The sequence below is a fragment of the Acanthopagrus latus genome, chromosome 16 (genome assembly GCF_904848185.1).
Source record: "Acanthopagrus latus isolate v.2019 chromosome 16, fAcaLat1.1, whole genome shotgun sequence".
Classification (NCBI taxonomy): domain Eukaryota; kingdom Metazoa; phylum Chordata; class Actinopteri; order Spariformes; family Sparidae; genus Acanthopagrus; species Acanthopagrus latus.
This window is the reverse complement of record NC_051054.1, coordinates 8345130-8361920: the sequence shown is the minus strand read 5'-3', so window position 1 is coordinate 8361920 and position 16791 is coordinate 8345130. Positions and strand designations below refer to the sequence as shown.

General features: G+C 42.6%; 2 protein-coding genes across 2 annotated transcripts; both read right to left on the bottom strand.

The window, feature by feature from the left end:
• Positions 1-102: 102 nt before the first annotated feature.
• On the bottom strand, positions 103-7156 carry LOC119004350 (kinesin-like protein KIF3B). The gene is made up of 8 exons (XM_037071168.1): positions 5403-7156; positions 5206-5307; positions 4944-5066; positions 4523-4641; positions 3203-3316; positions 2080-2194; positions 1728-1906; positions 103-942 (listed from the first exon to the last, which is right to left on the bottom strand). The coding sequence occupies exons 1-8, from the start codon at positions 6807-6809 to the stop codon at positions 792-794; spliced, it is 2310 nt and encodes a 769-aa protein (XP_036927063.1). The 5' UTR covers positions 6810-7156; the 3' UTR covers positions 103-791.
• Positions 7157-8077: 921 nt separating this feature from the next.
• Positions 8078-15602, bottom strand: hadhab (hydroxyacyl-CoA dehydrogenase trifunctional multienzyme complex subunit alpha b). The gene is made up of 20 exons (XM_037072485.1): positions 15452-15602; positions 14644-14685; positions 14456-14526; positions 14229-14362; positions 13960-14098; positions 13733-13852; positions 13360-13462; positions 13049-13171; positions 12838-12956; positions 12601-12657; positions 12401-12510; positions 12176-12310; positions 11831-12002; positions 11593-11679; positions 11374-11514; positions 10543-10611; positions 10267-10462; positions 10036-10150; positions 9781-9926; positions 8078-8899 (listed from the first exon to the last, which is right to left on the bottom strand). Exons 1-20 carry the CDS (start codon positions 15516-15518, stop codon positions 8754-8756), a joined length of 2292 nt encoding a protein of 763 aa, XP_036928380.1. The 5' UTR covers positions 15519-15602; the 3' UTR covers positions 8078-8753.
• Positions 15603-16791: the final 1189 nt, after the last annotated feature.

Sequence of the window (16791 nt, the reverse complement as noted above, 5' to 3'; positions counted from 1 at the left end):
ATATTTATGAAAAGCTGTCAGCTGCAATTATGAGCAGGGATCACAGGAGGGAGACCGCGACACGACCGCAGCTCTCGGGATAAACACAGGAGGCAGTTCAAGATCATTTCAGTCTGTTTTATTTTCATGTGTAAGCAAATGGGACTTTTTGCACGATTTCACGACTATGAAAAAATAAGGCAGCTAATCAAGAGTCGGACCACTGCAAGCTTTCTTCACATTCTTCTTTTCTCTCTCTCTCTCTCTTTTTTTTTTTTTTTTGGCTCACAATTACATCAGCTATAAATTGAAGCAAGGATTCATCAAGCATACAGCCTGGACCCCCCAGTAGTCGCGGCCCCTCTTATTTCCCCCTGCCCGTCACCCCACCACTGTTTTGGCAAAAAAAAAAACCTCAGATACATATATACAGGCTTTCCAGAAAATATGTGATTAAAGTGTTGATGTTTCAAAAAAAAAAGAAAAGAAATTAAACTCCAAACAATTCACTGTATGTATCAAACCTGGTTTTGAGAAGATTATGTTTTTGGCTGTGCTATTATTCATTGAGACTGACGTAAGCCACGAGAAACTACAAGGTTTTTCAGGCAACAGTAGGCAAACAAAATTTACATTTGTCTTTCCGTGTAAGCTGAATACATGCGTACTAAAGTGATTCTATCCCAGAACAAAAAGGTGCAAAGTAAATTTTAAATCAAGGCATAAGATTTCCTCCCCACCACCCCATGTTTTCCTTTGTGCCACCTTGAACTAAGGCTAGCCCTGTGTTTAGTTGTGTTGATAAACATCAATCAGGGGCTTGTCTCGACTGGATCGCCCGGCGGAAGATAGGAGGCGGAGGATGGTCTTTGTCTGTGAGAGGGAGAGAAACTCTGAGATTCTGATGCCAGGGTGGTGGATGATGAGGATGATGTGACGGATGCCGCTTGTGGCGCTTGATACCTGTAAAGCATAATAAAAAGCAAGTCATTTTATTATTAAAGATCCAATATGTTTGATTTTTACGGTCCGTAAAGCGTACGTACAGTATTTCAGCAAGTGCTAAAACTTGTGGCATTTTAAAGTCTATACTACAAAAGTGGTTATAAGGGGTAAAACATTACGTAGACACCCCGGCAGTGAAAAGCTGTGACGTATGGCTATATCCGCAAAACAAGCAGCAGACAAAGAGGTGTGTGCTTACTGCGGAAAATACGGAATTGGCATAACGAGACGTTGGTAGAGATGCTACCAAGCGGACAAATAACAGTATTTGCGGTGTGCATCACTGCAATGTGCAGTTACACTTCTGTGGGGGTGCATGTCAAGTTACGGCGGAGGGCGTGCATCTACGCGGCAGCTACGCCAGCTACAGGTTAACTCAAGCTTAACTGCAGCTGCCGTCAATGTAACATCAGCAGATATCTCTGTGACACGATACATTCTCCACATGCTGTTGAGAATTTTGGTTCATTTTTGATTTTTTAAAACAAAAACTTTGTACATATTGCACCTTTTTAAATTGTTATTTAAAGCTCACTTTCTTCATTGTAATACAGCCCACTGCAAAGTTATCAGGCAGCACTGATACATGCTTACAATTGTATCTAAGAAATTAAGTTCAAATCAGCTCGTGACTTTTCTTCACACAGCTTTTCTCCGACCAGGATCAGTCTAATCCTGAAATAATGCAACCAATAAAACCAATAAAAAAGTAAGACGTCTGCCTCTCTCGGCCGTTCTCTCACCAGGATTTGGACTTCCTGACTCGTGACGATGCACCGGCCCGCTCTCTAATGGGAACATTTATGAGAAGGTCCCTCATCAGTCTGGGAGAAAAGGCTCTCTCCATGTGAGAGCCATTAAGGTTCAAGGTGAACATGGTTGGTGGAGACATGTCTAACTCCAACAGCATTACATTCTCAGCCTGTAAGGACAGATACAAGTTGTAGTTATAATAGCACGATTACATAATTATGCAAATGTATTTTTGGTAAGAAGTCTTCCTGCCTCTTAAACAGATCATCTGCTATGTTTTTACTGCTCTTCCACCTGTTTCAGATACATAATCCATTCAGCTAATTTCATCCGACCACTGACCTGGTATCGACATGGGGCCCCAGCTGCTGTGGCCGCAGCCATCTGTGCATATTGGCTGATTGGCCTCTTGTATCCTACAGCAGAGAGAGGCCTCCTCTTGACCTGAGTCGGTGCACTGGGATAAAGACATGGGGAAAAGAAGGATTTGGATTCAGTTTAATACACTTAGACTTGGTTTAGCAGTTAAGACTCTAGTTTCTGGGACCTAACAACCCCCACATGGGTCACCTGATCGGCTCCCACCAGACAAATAATCTCCCCTGTTATCTCCCTCCGTGCTATCTTCTACTCAGCTTTACAACTGTCATGTACCCCTTTTCCACCAAGATGGAGCAGGTTTTGTTCTGGCACCTCATTTTGAACCTTTCTGAGCATTTTAGGCAATTCAAACCTTCCCTGGAAAGGTAGAATGCGTAAATCACTGACATGTCAGGTTTAGGGTTGGGCTGACAATCACTGACTACTGAGCTCTGTGCCATCATAACATCTTTATTCAAAAAGCACCTCCCGCTAGAGAGCACTTAGAAGTCTTGTTTCCCCTCAGAGCCGTGAGGCAGGAGTTATTTGTGACTTGCGAGAGAGAAAATAAGAAGAAGTTTGTTTCTGTTCAATACACGTTATATCTCCATGTCCATTTTGCTGTTTTCTTATTAAACCTGCCCAGTTAGGGCAAACCCAAGATGCTCCGTTGCGTTGGTGCCAGCTATGTTTCTCTTCTGTGTCTCTCTCTCAGTTGTGCCATGGCTATTTGTGTTTTCTCGGCTTAGCTTCCTCAGTATAGCTAGCCAGCTCACTTTATTTCAAACTTTTGAGGCTGAACACAGCTAAGTCACTGAAATGTGGTGCCAGCAAAGGGATGTCTGCCAGAGGGGAGATAGGTTTTTTTCGCTGAATGAGATCAGTGGGTGAGAGGGACTACAGCGGTGTGCTAATGTGGTCTCACCCCACATAATCTATTTATACTAAAGTGATTTCCTTCATTTCCCAGAATGTGGACTGGCAGCCTGTAGAGACGGTGCTGAATGTGCAGGTGCATTCATGTGTAATATCCAGGGGTCAAAAAAACAAAAGTAAGTATAAAAATGGAGTTACGTGTAAGTAATGTGGAAATGAATCCACTGACCTCTCTGGAAGGACCGGCTGGAGTCTCCACTGATCCTCCTCACTGTCAAAGTGCAGCCGGTTCATGATCTTGTTCTTTTCCTCAGGAGGTATAAAGTTCTCGATCAAGAGATATCTGAAAATGTGAAATACATTTAAGTGTATACAGTTTAACTTAATAACATTTCCTTCCATTTAAACGAGCAGACTTCTTTATGCCTGGAAGTGCTGCACTATTACCGCATTTGTCGTAACGTATCAGTATGCACAAATAAAAGCCGTCCAAAGATCCCATGAACAAACTGCTCACCAAGCAGCAGTAAGCTTGTTTCCCTGCCTAGTTACAGTTTATATCCTGACTGATCCTCCCTGATATCCTGATTGAACAGCAAACATCTAATCAAGAGCATAACGCTTTCAAACACCATTCACTTGTCTCTTAATCGTAACAATATTAAGATACACATCAGGTAAAGTCAAAGGCTTTGTGAGGTGTGTTGAAGTAGCATCATTCTAATTCCCTGTGCTCTGCATCCCTGGAAGGTTTAGATTTTGATTTGAAGCATTTGCCTCATTTCACAGTAGAGAAAAAAATCTCCAATGGCAACTAAATTTAATCAAAAATACAGTATAAACAAAACTTTTACTGCATTTGATCAGTTATATAATGCTGAACAGAAATGATCTGTAATAAACATTTTACAACAGTAACAGTCCCACGTGGGTGTTTTGAGGGCTTTACTTTAGTTTTGCCAGTGCATGATAACAAAATGAAGATTCGAAGATGGGCGTGGTCTGAGCGAGGTTGCCAGAGGCAGGGGTAGGAAGTAGGGACAAGGCCACTGGCGCCTCAATTTATGATCCTGCTTCACATTTGTTTTATGTCACTCATTAGTTTATACCAGATTGAGTCACTCCCACCCGGTCTAAGTCATTGAAATTAGAGACCAAACAAGCAGGAATAGTGAAAAAATAATTATGTTTAAAAAAAACATGAAAAATGGATCCACAAATGCATGACTATGACTTTTTATGTATTTTTTTAGTGAAATTATTTACATTAGTGAAACCTGCGTCATCTTAATGTGAAACTAAAATGAGCATTTTCAGAGTAATTTGTGCTTATATGCAAATGGCTCCATATTTTTTGGGATGTGACTTTATACATTTAGCAACCTCGCCATGATAAAACATTTCCCAAACACTTTTTTTAATGCTATTTTGTGCGTTTATATTAATGGAAATGGTGGAAATCCAACAGGAAGCCACACAGCACGATGAGAAAACAAGACAAATATGATGCTGCAAACAGAGATGTGTACGTGCGCATACGCAAACTCACTTGTACTTGAGCTCTCTGGTGAGTTCAGTCTGTGTCTGTTCCAGCTCCTGTCTGGTTGTGATGTGTTCGGCAATCACATCCCTCATCTCGGCCTTCACCAGCTGGAGTTTGGCATACAGCTGTACAGAACAGGAACGTGTCAATAACTGGTGTTAGATAGCTATCCAGGACAGGACACACAGCAAGGAAAAATACAGTTGCCCAATTTGAAGAAAGGAAAGATCCTCTTTGTGACCAGCAATGGCTAACTGAATCATGGGTAAACACCAGGAAGTGTTCTGTCCAGAGGAGCCTCCCAGAGTGATGTCACTCTTGGAAAAAAAAAAGGTTATCAACTCCAAGATTGAATTGATTAAATTATGATTAAGTGCTTTTTGTGATAACAGCACGACGAGACACGTCAGCGCGTGAGTCACCTTACCCTCTTCAGCTTCTTTGTCTTTAGTTCTACCTCGTGCTGCAGGGAGGAAAACGTCTCCCTCATTTCCAGGGTCTCCTCGTCCTGCAGCATCATCTGCTGCTGGATCTCCCTCTCTCGCCTTATCTGAAAAGCAGACGGCACATTAAGAGCGATTGTTAAAACACGTGTGTGTTCAGACAACCCCGACACAAACTTCTGTTACTGTGGATGGAAAAGTAATAATAAAGTGTGTAATATTTAGAAAGAGTGTTTTTATACACACCTGCTCTGCAATTTCTTGCCTCTTCAGCTCCAGCATCTTCTGCTGCTCATTGGTGTGATCAATTATCGTCTTTCCTCCAACTAACAGTTTGCTCTCCATGGCCTGCGAAACAAAGACAAACGATTAATTATTCATGCACATTTTCTTTTGTGTCTCATGTACTGTGTCATAACAAGGCGCACGCTCCTCACAGGTACCTTGTACTTCTCGATGATCTTCTCCAGAGCGTCCTGATCCCACTGCATGTCCTCGATCAGGCTTTTTCTGTTTTCGTTCACGTGCTTTAACTTCCCATGGCTTCCCTGGCAGGTCAGGACCTTGGGGATGTCACTTCCCTCTTTCATGTGTTGTTTCATCTCCTGCTCCTCCTCGAGAGCCTTCCACACATCCGCATCCCTCTCTCTGAGCGCCTCTTCCTCCATCCCGACCATGCTTTTGCTCAGTCTTTTGCTGTTCCTTCTCCTCCTCCTCTCCTTTGCGAGCATCCCTCGCTCGTCTAGCTGCGCCTTCAAGCGTGCGATCTCCTCCTGGAACTCCCTCAGCAGGGCATCTTTGGGGTCCTCGTTAATCCGAGGCTTGTTCTTGATGTTCTTGGCCCTGCTGGCGTACCTCAGCGTGGCCAGGGATTCGTCAAAGTGCTTGTGCGACGGCCCCACCGTTGCTATCATGACTGTCTTGGCGTTGCCACCCAGAGAGTCCTGGAGCAGGCGGGTGAGTTTGGAGTCCCTGTACGGGATGTGGGTGCTTTTCCCGTCCACCAGAGCTGAGATGACATTCCCCAGCGCCGAGAGGGATAGGTTGATCTTTGCTGCCTCCTTCAGCCGCTTTCCTTTCGCACCTGTCTTGCTCTGGCGCTCGCTGCCAGCCAGGTCGACCATGTTGAGCTTCCCAACCCGGATGTGGTCCTCGCCATCTGGCCCCACTTCGCTGCACTCGACTGTGATGACAAAGATGGCGTGAGAGCGAGAGCTGCGTTCGTTCATGTTGGTGAACCCCACAGACCGGGACTGGTTGCCGATGTTCATCACGTGTTCGATCTCGGTGGCGTTCTTTGTGACCACTGACGACAGGTCCTTCACGTAAATACCACAGTCGGGGTTCTCCTTGAGCTCCAGTTTCTTGTTGTTGTCTTTGCACAGCAGATCTCTGATCTCCTCCTGGTAGATCTCAAGGTACGACGACCTCACCAGGTACTTCTGGTTCTGAGTTCTGGATATCTGTGTGAATATGTGCTGGAACGAGTTCGGTATGACCCCTCTCATGTCCGGGTCGTTTGAGACCCCTTGCATGGTGTGCGTTTTACCTGTCCCGGTCTGGCCGTAGGCGAATATGGTCCCGTTGAAGCCCTGGAGCACCGACTCCACCAGTGGTCTGACTGCGTCGTCATAAATGTCGCTCTGCCTTGAATCCCAGCCGTACACAGAATCAAACGTGAACACTTTCATTGGATCATCAGGTGGTGCCTTGGGGTTCCTGATGGTGATCTGCCCCAGTTTGTCATCAATCTGCAGAATGTTCTCACACTCCCCCGTCTCCTCTCTCCTGCTGAAGGGCCGGCAGCGGACCACCACCCTCACAGCCTCGCAGTGTTTGATTTTAGACATCCTCTTGCGAGATCAGAAGCAGCACGTTATAAAAATTAAAAGCCATTTTTCTCGGGCGGGTTCCGCAGTTTTTTTTTTTTCCTCCCCCTTCTTCCCCGTACAGGTGCGGCAGCTTCTGTTTCATCCGGTGGAAGGAGAAAGAAGAAAAAGCGGTCAGACACACCTCATGTGCGCCGCTCGCATCATCCCCCGTGAACGCAGCGTCTCCTCCGCCCCGAGCATCTTTCCAGAAAAAAAAAGGAAAGGCGATGTCACAAGATGTAGAGAGGATGCTTCTGGAGGAAAAACACCCTGCCACCCCCCCGGCCCAGCCCACACAGCCTCCCCGCGGAACACACCCTGCTCTGCGGACAATGGAGATGAGACATGTGACCTGCGCGGCGCACTGGATTGGAGCAAACGCTCTCCTGGTACACAGCCGCGGTCCAAATCTGTTATGATCATGACAAATTAGCCTCCAGCAAAGGGCGTCACTCCATATTGAGAAGTGGTGGGGACGTAAGATGTTTTTTAATTGGCCCTCACATGTGTTAATGTTTGGGATATAATGAGGGAGTAGAGATACAGCAAGGGGAAAACATGCATAATGGCATATTAAAATCAATTTAATCTTATTAGATAGATTTGTTGGTGCAAGCCATTTGGGACATTTTTAACAAGTCCTGCTTTTAAAGGTGAACTGTACTACTTTTTTTTTTTTTTTTTACAAACACAGACAGAGCACCTGATTTAAGGAATACTAGTTCTGTTGTTTAAATCAAAGGTGCAATGTGATGATAAAAATTCCTTGTCAAAACAGAGAGCAGCATATCACCAGAGTAACTGCTGACTGCTGCCATATGTTAGTTAGCTCAATTAGCCGTGCAGCTAGCGGCCCTCACTGGGGACATGTCCAAACAAAACTGTTCTTTCTTATCATTCTGATCATTTTTGTTAAGTTTGAATGTCTTTAACCTCAGCTCTGGCATATTACGCCCTTACCTGATGCGCATACAGTTATTTCAACTTAATTAAAATGGCAAAACACTGAGCAAGAAATATTCATTTATACCAAAGAGAAGACTACTGTTGATTTAATGTAGCTGGGATGTAGCCATAACTGTGACTGTGAAAAGTTATAGAAAGCACCTTTAAAAAACCCCCAAAACAAATAGACAAAATCAGTAAATTACAAAAGTGGTGGGGACAGTGTAAATGACATCTGTGTCCTCCAACCAGCACTTCAACGCATCTTGTTAGAGAGACAGAGAGAGAGAAAGAAGAGCAGGTTTTGATTCAATAACAAAATTTTAATTCAGGTGTCACATTTACATCATTGTTCACACCAGCCCTCCCTCCCGAGTTTTTTTTTAATGTACAAAAAAGGAGAAAAGACACTCATAGTGGTAGACATTCATCCATAATGAAGGACTAACTTGCCAGTTGGAAAATATTTTAATTCTTCTGCCTCTACAGAATCTTTACATCCGCAATGTGTGAAGATATAGCCTCCTTCTGCTCCTCAATCTATACATCAAGTCAATCAATAATGTTAAAGTACAAAGAAAAACATCCTTTTGTGTTGACATCACACCCTCAAGTTGCCAGTTTATTAGGTACAGCTAGCCAGAACTAATGCAATCTCATGAACAGGCCTGCAATAAATCGTACCTCCCTCAAAGTTACTTTTAAGTTATTTTATATACCCTGTATATAATAACGCAATACATTTCAAGTTGAACAAACACCTCTCTAAACCAGTTTTTTTTAACAAAGACTTAACATCATAACCTTCATAAAGGATTAATTGCAGGACTGTTGCTAGATTTATCTAGGTGCACCTCATGAACTGTCAACAGACTGCATTTTCAGTATGTTTGCCCCCACTCTTGATATAAATGTTAGGCACATTCTAGCAGCAGGCTGGAGTTCTATGAAAAGCTACTGGCACACACGGTGGGTCGGTCACTTGTGAAACTTCTTGCTAGAATCCTTTGCGTGATCCAGTAGGAGCTGGCACGGTGTGAACTGGTTCCCGTAGACGGCTTCAAACTGCCTCATCTTCTCCACCAGCTTGTCTGCGCCGAAGGTGTCCACGAAGCGGAAAGGTCCTGGAAATATCAAGATGTTATGTTAGGGCGATGTCTTCATCAGTATACACAACAAATGGAAAACGTTTCACCATTTGTATTCTTCAAATGCCACCTAAATAAAATTTTAAAATAAGACACCTAGAGGTATAGACCAGAGAGCCGTCTGAAGGGATTATAAACAAACCCAAAACAAAGGGAGACACTTGTATCACTTGTACAATCAAAGGGACGTAATCCGACTGGTCTGGGCCAACTTTACCTTTCTTGCAAATCCATCTTTTTACTAAAAACTAACAAATCTGGCTGGTGTCCTATTTGGTGCTCATCTAAATGTCATGTATGATCTTAAATGTTTAATTTTGATCATTGTGATTCAAAAACTTGAACCCAAAAATGATGATTACAAGATACAAGTTGAAAGTGTTCAGCAGGAGTTCAAAGTGTTTCTTGAGTAAAGCTCTCTGGTTTTGTTAAGTGCAGTGCCTCTGCTCAGTTTTGCTTTTATATTTCATTCTGAATATTACATATTTAAAATGTGTTCCTCTGTGGCCACAGACATCAGAGTTTTTGATGAGAATTGACGTGATCAGTGATTGTCTGTGTTTCAAATCTTTAACTTCGATCTCATTGTATTAACTTGGCTTTATAATAGCTTTATGATCCAGGTTCAGTTTTGTTTTGCTCATTCAAAGCAGGCTTTTCCCAAAACATCCCTCAACTGTGTTACCGAACTATAAATAACACTAAACAGACAGGTCTTATTTCATCCTTAAATGCTTTGTCACTACAATTCTTGGGCTTTCAAATTCACATGAAAAACAGGACGAAAGGAATCCCCTGTGATTTCACTGACAGAGGATACAGCCTCTGACTGATGATCATGACTAAAGGTTGGTTACCTCCGAGACAGGGGGGGAATCCCAGGCCAAACACAGCCCCGATGTCTCCTTCCAAAGGATTGTTCAAAATGCCCTCTTGCAAACACAGCACGGCCTCGTTGACGAATCGAGATATGAGCCTGTACTGCACATCAGAGTCTGATGAACTGTAAAAAGAGTCATGAGGTCACAGTATTTCAGTATTCAAACAGCAGCCTCATTGAGTGACGTATATCGCTGGATCGCTACTTTGGCAATTGTCTTGTGTAAACTTACACAGCAGGATTTGGTGTCATCTTGTACTTTTCAAGGATATCTCCGATCTCTGGGTTCACCTCTTTCACCTTGAGTCCTGGCTGGTAGACGTAACAACCCTTTCCTGATTTGCGGCCTTGAGAATTAAAAAAGGAAAGATTAATTCTTTTTCAATGAAACATGCACACAAAAACTTGAGTTGCTCATTTAGCTTTAGACACTGGGCTTTATTCATCATTTCATCATCCATACCCTTGAATCCCAGGTCCACCATGGTCTTCAGAACCTCCACGTTTCCACCACCAAAGCGGGAGCCGAAAGCTTTGCCGAGGTCCTCGGCCACATGGGCAGCGACGTCAATACCAACTTCATCAGCCAGTGTGGCTGCACCCACAGGGAACCCAAAGCCTGTGGTGAGCGCATCCAACTTCTTGGGATCCACTCCTTCCTGCAAGTGTAAATTGATTCATTAATAATATCTAAAACAACAATCTTGGAATAATGAAACTGAGCTTTCCTTCTACTAACCTGAAGCACTCGTACAGCTTCAGCCAACATGGGAGCCAGACACCTTGTTGTGTAGAATCCAGGTCCGTCCTGTTGAGAATTTGTAGAATATTTTGCTGAGGTGTCATAGCATTTTAATCATCCACATGTGTCATCATCAGAATCAGGAAACTTTACTGTAGGCCTACTCTGCTGTGGGTTTAGCCTCATGTTTGGATTTAGAAAACGATGGAGTCCACAGTTTCAGGGTTTAACTTATTTCAATGCGCTCCGAGCACACGGCCGGCTGAGCTGAAAGCACGCTCAGTGGATGCGCATGCTGCTGGAATGCACGGCACCGCTCGAGCCAGCATGGAGTGGAGAGGGTATGAAAGGGTATTTGAGGGTGTATGTAGGTGTCTGTGTGTGTGTGTGTGTAATTGAGAGAGTGACAGGAAGATGGAAAATAAGTAGCAGGACTCTTTAGCAAGTTGTTTATGAGGGTTCTCAGTCATCTATGGTCATCATGGTATTTCATGGTAGTTTCAGTTAGTTATTAATTTAATCTGAATAAATATAATGGATGGATGGACTGCTTCCTCAGTAGATGACCCGTGCCTGCCCTAATACATACATACATAAATATATATGTTTATTCTTAGAGGTAAGAGCAGTTTGGCTGTGTGCAAATGTTTGACTACTAATGTCTTTGTATCTGTCTGTCTATCATAGATTGTGGTCATTGCTCCAACTACTGCAGTGATAAATGTCTTTGCTGAATCACTTAACAACCTTACAACTTCATTGCGGGTCATTTGTTGTCATGCTGATTAGTAACTACACCAGGAAATAACACACGGACATGACCCTCACCCCAACAACAATGATGACTTTGCCCTGCTTCAGGCCGACCGCCACAGCAGAGGCTGTTGTGTCCTTCGACGTCTGATCAGTGGTGATAATCTCAAGGAGCTGCATCTTGTCCACCGGAGAGAAGTAGTGCATTCCAATCACCTGAAGTCACAAAGAAAAATATTCAGACACTCCAGTTCTTATTTCGAAGCACTTTGAAACCACAAGGCAACTACAAACCTTGTCTGGTCTTTTGCTGGCAGCAGCGATATCCTTGATGGGCAGAGCGGACGTGTTGCTGGCAAATATGCAGTGAGGGGAAACCACCTGCAGAGAAATGTTTTGGCTCAAGTCACAGCTAAACTAATAATCAAAACAATTTTGTCATGGATTGAATTTGATGAATTTAGATACCAAGAACTGATGCAGCAACGTATATAAACAAAGGCCAACTGAGATTCTCTAAAGTCACACTTACAGCCTCAACCTCCTTCAGGACTGCATGCTTGATTTTGATGTCTTCAAACACAGCCTCGATAACCATGTCGGCCTTCTCGAAGCCACTGTAATCTAGCTGGCCAGTCAAGTTGGACAGTATGGAGTCTCTCTGAAATGAGGTGATGTTCTTCTTTTTGGTCTTGTCGTTGAGCCTTGTTTAAAATAAAAACAAACAAACTAAACTCACATTTCTCATCTGATTTGCGAAGTTCAAGGTTATTATGTCACTAGACTGCAACATTACCTAACAAATGTACAGTCTGGTTGTGAATTAAATGCTGTTGAAAACATTCTCAACATTTACGTGTCTGCTATGAAAACTCACCCTTTGTAAACCTGCTGTTCTCCCCTGGCCAGTCCGTCTACAGTGGTATCCTTCAGGATCGTGTGCACACCTTTGTCCACAGTCACCTGGGCGATACCTGCTCCCATCAGACCTGCTCCCAAGATGGCAAGAGTCCTGGTGGCGCACAAAAAAAGACAAGAGAATTTATCTACCACCTCAAAAGTTGAACATGTCAACTGTGCCACATCAGTGATCTCCACTTACTTCACTTCTTTTTCTGGAGTTCCAAAGCGGTTCTTCTTGCACGCAACTTGACCATGATAGAGACCAATCAGGGCACCAGATTCTGATGTTTTTGCCAGCTGACCAAAGTTCTGTGACAAACAAGAAAATCTGTGATGTTCATATGCACGACGTGCAACTGTAATTGAATGTTCTCGATGATGTGGGCGAACACACTATACCTGAGACTCAGCTAAGTATCCAGCAGTGGGGCCTTGTTCTACTCCAGTCTTCACACACTGAAAGGAGAAAAGGATCAAAAACTTTAAAAAATACTCTTAGATAATTAATGCAGAGAAGACAAAATAGACTAACGGTCTTTTGATAATCACTTACACTCTGGTTGGACTACTTTTACAACAAATAGCCAAGAATGGCCAGATTATAAAAGAAAATAGTTGTAGAGAATTTTTTCTTACCTCAATTATTTTCAGGGGTGCTGGATAAAGTCCCTTGCTCTGCTTCATTACTTTACCATGGACAGTTTTGTAAATCTGATTCCGTACGAACTCAAAGCTCATGACGTAGTCCTGCATTTCTATGGAAAAAGAACATTAGTATGTTAGTTGTTGATGAAACAAATAATTGACATGAGAGAGTCAAATGTTCAATAAATGCAGCCCAACTTACTCTGCATCATGCTTTTCTCTTTGTGGAGTTTGATCTTCTTATCGACAATCCCTTTGGCATATTCGATGGCCACTTCCTCAAGGTAGTCTATCGTTCTTTCCTCTGGACTCTTCAACCCAGGTCCTATATACAAGAAGAAATAGCTAAATAAACCATGCAAAGATTTTTTTTTTTCCATTAACTAAAGCACAGTGAAATGCTCACTGCTGAGAAATTGCAGATACACATGTCTGAGGGTGGTAATATTTTAAAACTACCCATTTGAAGCAGTTCAAATAATTTTTTAAATTACATGCGCCAAGATATCTCACCTAGAGGGTCCACAAGTTGGTCGACAAGCCCCATCTTCTTGGCTTTGTCTGCTCGGATATTTCTTCCTGTCAGCATCATGTCAAAGGCACTGGGCAGACCAATCTAAAGTAATGAAAGAAAACATTTGTGGATTGATTTCATCAGTATCAACAGTGACTTGTGTTCTTGTGCGCCTTAAACCACCTGACAGTGAATTACAAAGAAGTTATTATGTAGTCAGTGATAATCCTGCGCTTCTAGGGACAGTGTTATTAAAAACTAGAAATGATGGACCAGGGTGGACCAGGGTTAACCATATTATGGTTTCATATCATATCTTATGACAGTAAGTGACGTCAATCGAAATGTAGGGAATCAACTTGCAGCACAAACCATTTTGGGGAGTCTCTGAGTACCACCAGCTCCAGGAAGAAGACCCAGCATTACTTCAGGAGTGCCCAGAACTGTTTTCTTGCTCTTTGTTGCAATTCTGTACTGGCAGGCGATGGCAAACTGAAATGCAAGGAGAAGCCATTAGATAACACATAATAATAATCCTAGTCAAATGTTTCCAACAATTCTCAAACATACAGTCGGCTGCTAAAACACTGTTTGTTTACCTCTAAGCCGCCTCCTAAGCAGGAGCCGTTGATGGCAGCGACGACAGGCTTGGGAGACTTTTCAATCTTCTCGAACATCTTCTGCCCTTCCTGAGAAAGTTTGGTGACCTCTTCCGCATCCTTACAGGACTGGATCATACTGAAACAGATGTCGATTTTATTAAAAAGATTACAGGGAATCCAAAGCATGGCCATTTTGGCAACACATTCAAATATAAGATATCCTCATGCCGATAGCGTTTTATGTTTCACTTAACATTACTTCTTACTTAATGTCAGCTCCCGCAATGAAGCATCCCGGCTTAGAGGAGATGAGGACGGCACTTCGGACAGCGTTGTTGGCCCACAACTCATTCATTACTTCTGTCATCTCATTTTGCATTTGGATTGACAGTGTGTTGACCTGGAGGGTGGAATGAGAATCACAAAGTTCACATCACAGCCACGTCGATTCAGGAGTGGAAACTGTCACATTAATCATAGCGGTGTTTCACACCTTGGAGTTTGGGGCGTTCATCCGTACAACAGCAACATCGCCCTTGACTTCATAGTTCACATGGGTTCGTGCTAAAAGTAGAAAGGGAAGATATTGTGCAGAGAGAAAAATAATTGTGTCAGTGGACAGGCTGATCTATTTTTAAACATATACTATTTGCAGTGAATGCCAAGTGATTTAGGAGTTACCTAGCATGGCTGGAGCTACTGAGAAGGTGCGATATGTACTGCCTGTAGAGGATAATGACAGAAAGCAATGCTTTAATATAATCATATAAACAACAACGTGTCATATCAATGATACGACCTGCATCGCATATAACCCATATTAAAATCATTATGTAAAGCGAATAAAAACTGTAACCAAACCAGGTCTCGTCACACAACAGACATAAATATCGTCTATATGAGGCGTTCACATAATGTTACCATGACCTCAGACGGTCTAGGCCATGCTGTGCAATCCAGTGGAAAGTGACCCCTCACCTACATTCTCCGCCTACCATTCAGACAGAGAGAGGCAACCGCAGCCATCACAATGGCGAATCAATGGCACAAGTCACAAAATACCGATCCAAACTGTCTTACCGGGGACATATTATGGTCCAAAGTGGAAGCTCATAGTCTGAGATCAAAACTTTAATTCTGAACAAGAGCCCTCGCGATTTAACTTGCTTGATTCCGTATCAACCAGCTAGCTAGCTAGCACAGATAGCAGGTTTACACTCAAAAGTTTCCTCACTAAAACAAAAAGTTCACACTTTCCACTTTCATGGACAATTCGGTCATTGAGCTTGGTGTCTGCTGGAAATATGAAAAATCATGCTATTTGAAAAACCAAGTCACATTTCTGCATTGAGTAACAATCTTAGGAGCTAACCGCTAGTCAAACAAGCTAATTACCCATCTGCGGTAGCTAGAAAATCCCGTATTTTAAATATCATTCGCCGCGCTAGTTTTCTTTACTTTTCAAATAGTGAACGCATGTCGCTTCTACCTGAACAGAGAGCGTATCTCCTTAATGTCACTCTGGACAGAACACCAAGGGCTCGAACACCAGCCATATTGGGAGCGTAGGTCAGTCAGCAGTGCTGTGAACTGAAGCTAGTTAGCTTGCTGTCATTGGTATTTGAGAAGCAAAAGTGGCTGTCACGTTTGTGCAACTTCCTGAGAACGCGGATCAGAAGCTGATTGGCTGTCGTTGCAAACCGCCGCATGTCATTGGCTGACACTGCGGAACTCGCAGCTCATGGGTCGTTCAAGGACTACAAAACGCCTCTGGACGTGTCCACTTCCTCAGCATGACAAGAACTAAACATATGAACGGGGACGACTGGAAATCCTCTAGTTTTGAATTCACACGTCATTCCGAATATATTTAGATTGATATAAGATTCTTTAGCCATTACAAATGTGTACATTCAGCAAACCAACAGTGTAAAATGTAATTATCAGACTAAAAGATGAAAGCAATAGCAGCATGATACCACAAGGCGGAGGCAGAAATCAGTGTGAGACTTGAACTGGCTGCACTGAGAAGTTTCCATAGCCATAAGCTACACATTTTTGATAAATGTTTGTTGTTTAATTTGAATGTATTAAGTCTGACAGTCACCCCTAATATCTATCAAGAAGAATATTAATACACAGACAAAGAGAGACAAATGTAAGTTTGAACATTACCTTACATTGACACCTTCTCATCACAAATTTTTTAAAAAGCTGTGAGGACACATGTATCAGCAATCTAACATTTATATAATTTCAATTATTTCATTTCAGATTCCTATTTTATTTATTTAATTGTTGCCTATTGGTCTACCCTTGGGTGTGTTTTTTCTGTCTTGTATATGTTAATCAATTATACATTTCTTAGTAAAGCACAAGGCAAATTTTGTAAATATGCTGTTTGGCTAGTATAAAGTGTGTTGCCTGTTTTAGTTCTTGAAACTGCAAGTGGCTTCTCACTTCAAGATCTAAATTTATCTTGGTGAGTAAACCAACATCTATTTCCTATATATTGTCACCACCTGCAGCTTACTTTAGCACATGGCTACAGTCTTCCTTCTCACAATTTTGATGTCTATGTGCTGTGATGAGTTCCCTGGCAAAGAAATGTTTCCCCCGTAAAAATGGTCAGATGGTTTCAGAAAATTCAGTCCCATAACGGTCATAGTGCACAACTTTTCTAATCTTATAATAGCCTGTGCAACACTGTATCGCTCACTATGGGACAACAGCTTGTTTCACTTCACACTTGTGGAGCATGTCTAGCAAAATAAACCCATTCCAATCATTCCTTCCTCTGTTTTTTTTTTTTTTTTTTGTATTTATGGC

Bases quoted from the DNA above. Each gene is read 5' to 3' on its own strand.
- LOC119004350 (XM_037071168.1), bottom strand. From the start codon at position 6,809: ATGTCTAAAATCAAACACTGCGAGGCTGTGAGGGTGGTGGTCCGCTGC. The intron at 5,308-5,402 runs GTACCTGTGAGG...TTTGTTTCGCAG, and splicing joins AGATCATCGAGAAGTACAAG to GCCATGGAGAGCAAACTGTT. The intron at 4,642-4,943 runs GTAAGGTGACTC...TGTTCTGTACAG, and splicing joins AGACAAAGAAGCTGAAGAGG to CTGTATGCCAAACTCCAGCT.
- hadhab (XM_037072485.1), bottom strand. From the start codon at position 15,518: ATGGCTGGTGTTCGAGCCCTTGGTGTTCTGTCCAGAGTGACATTAAGG. The intron at 12,311-12,400 runs GTAAGTGGAGAT...GTGCGCCACCAG, and splicing joins ACTCCAGAAAAAGAAGTGAA to GACTCTTGCCATCTTGGGAG. The intron at 11,680-11,830 runs GTAAGTGTGACT...ATTTCTCTGCAG, and splicing joins TCCTGAAGGAGGTTGAGGCT to GTGGTTTCCCCTCACTGCAT.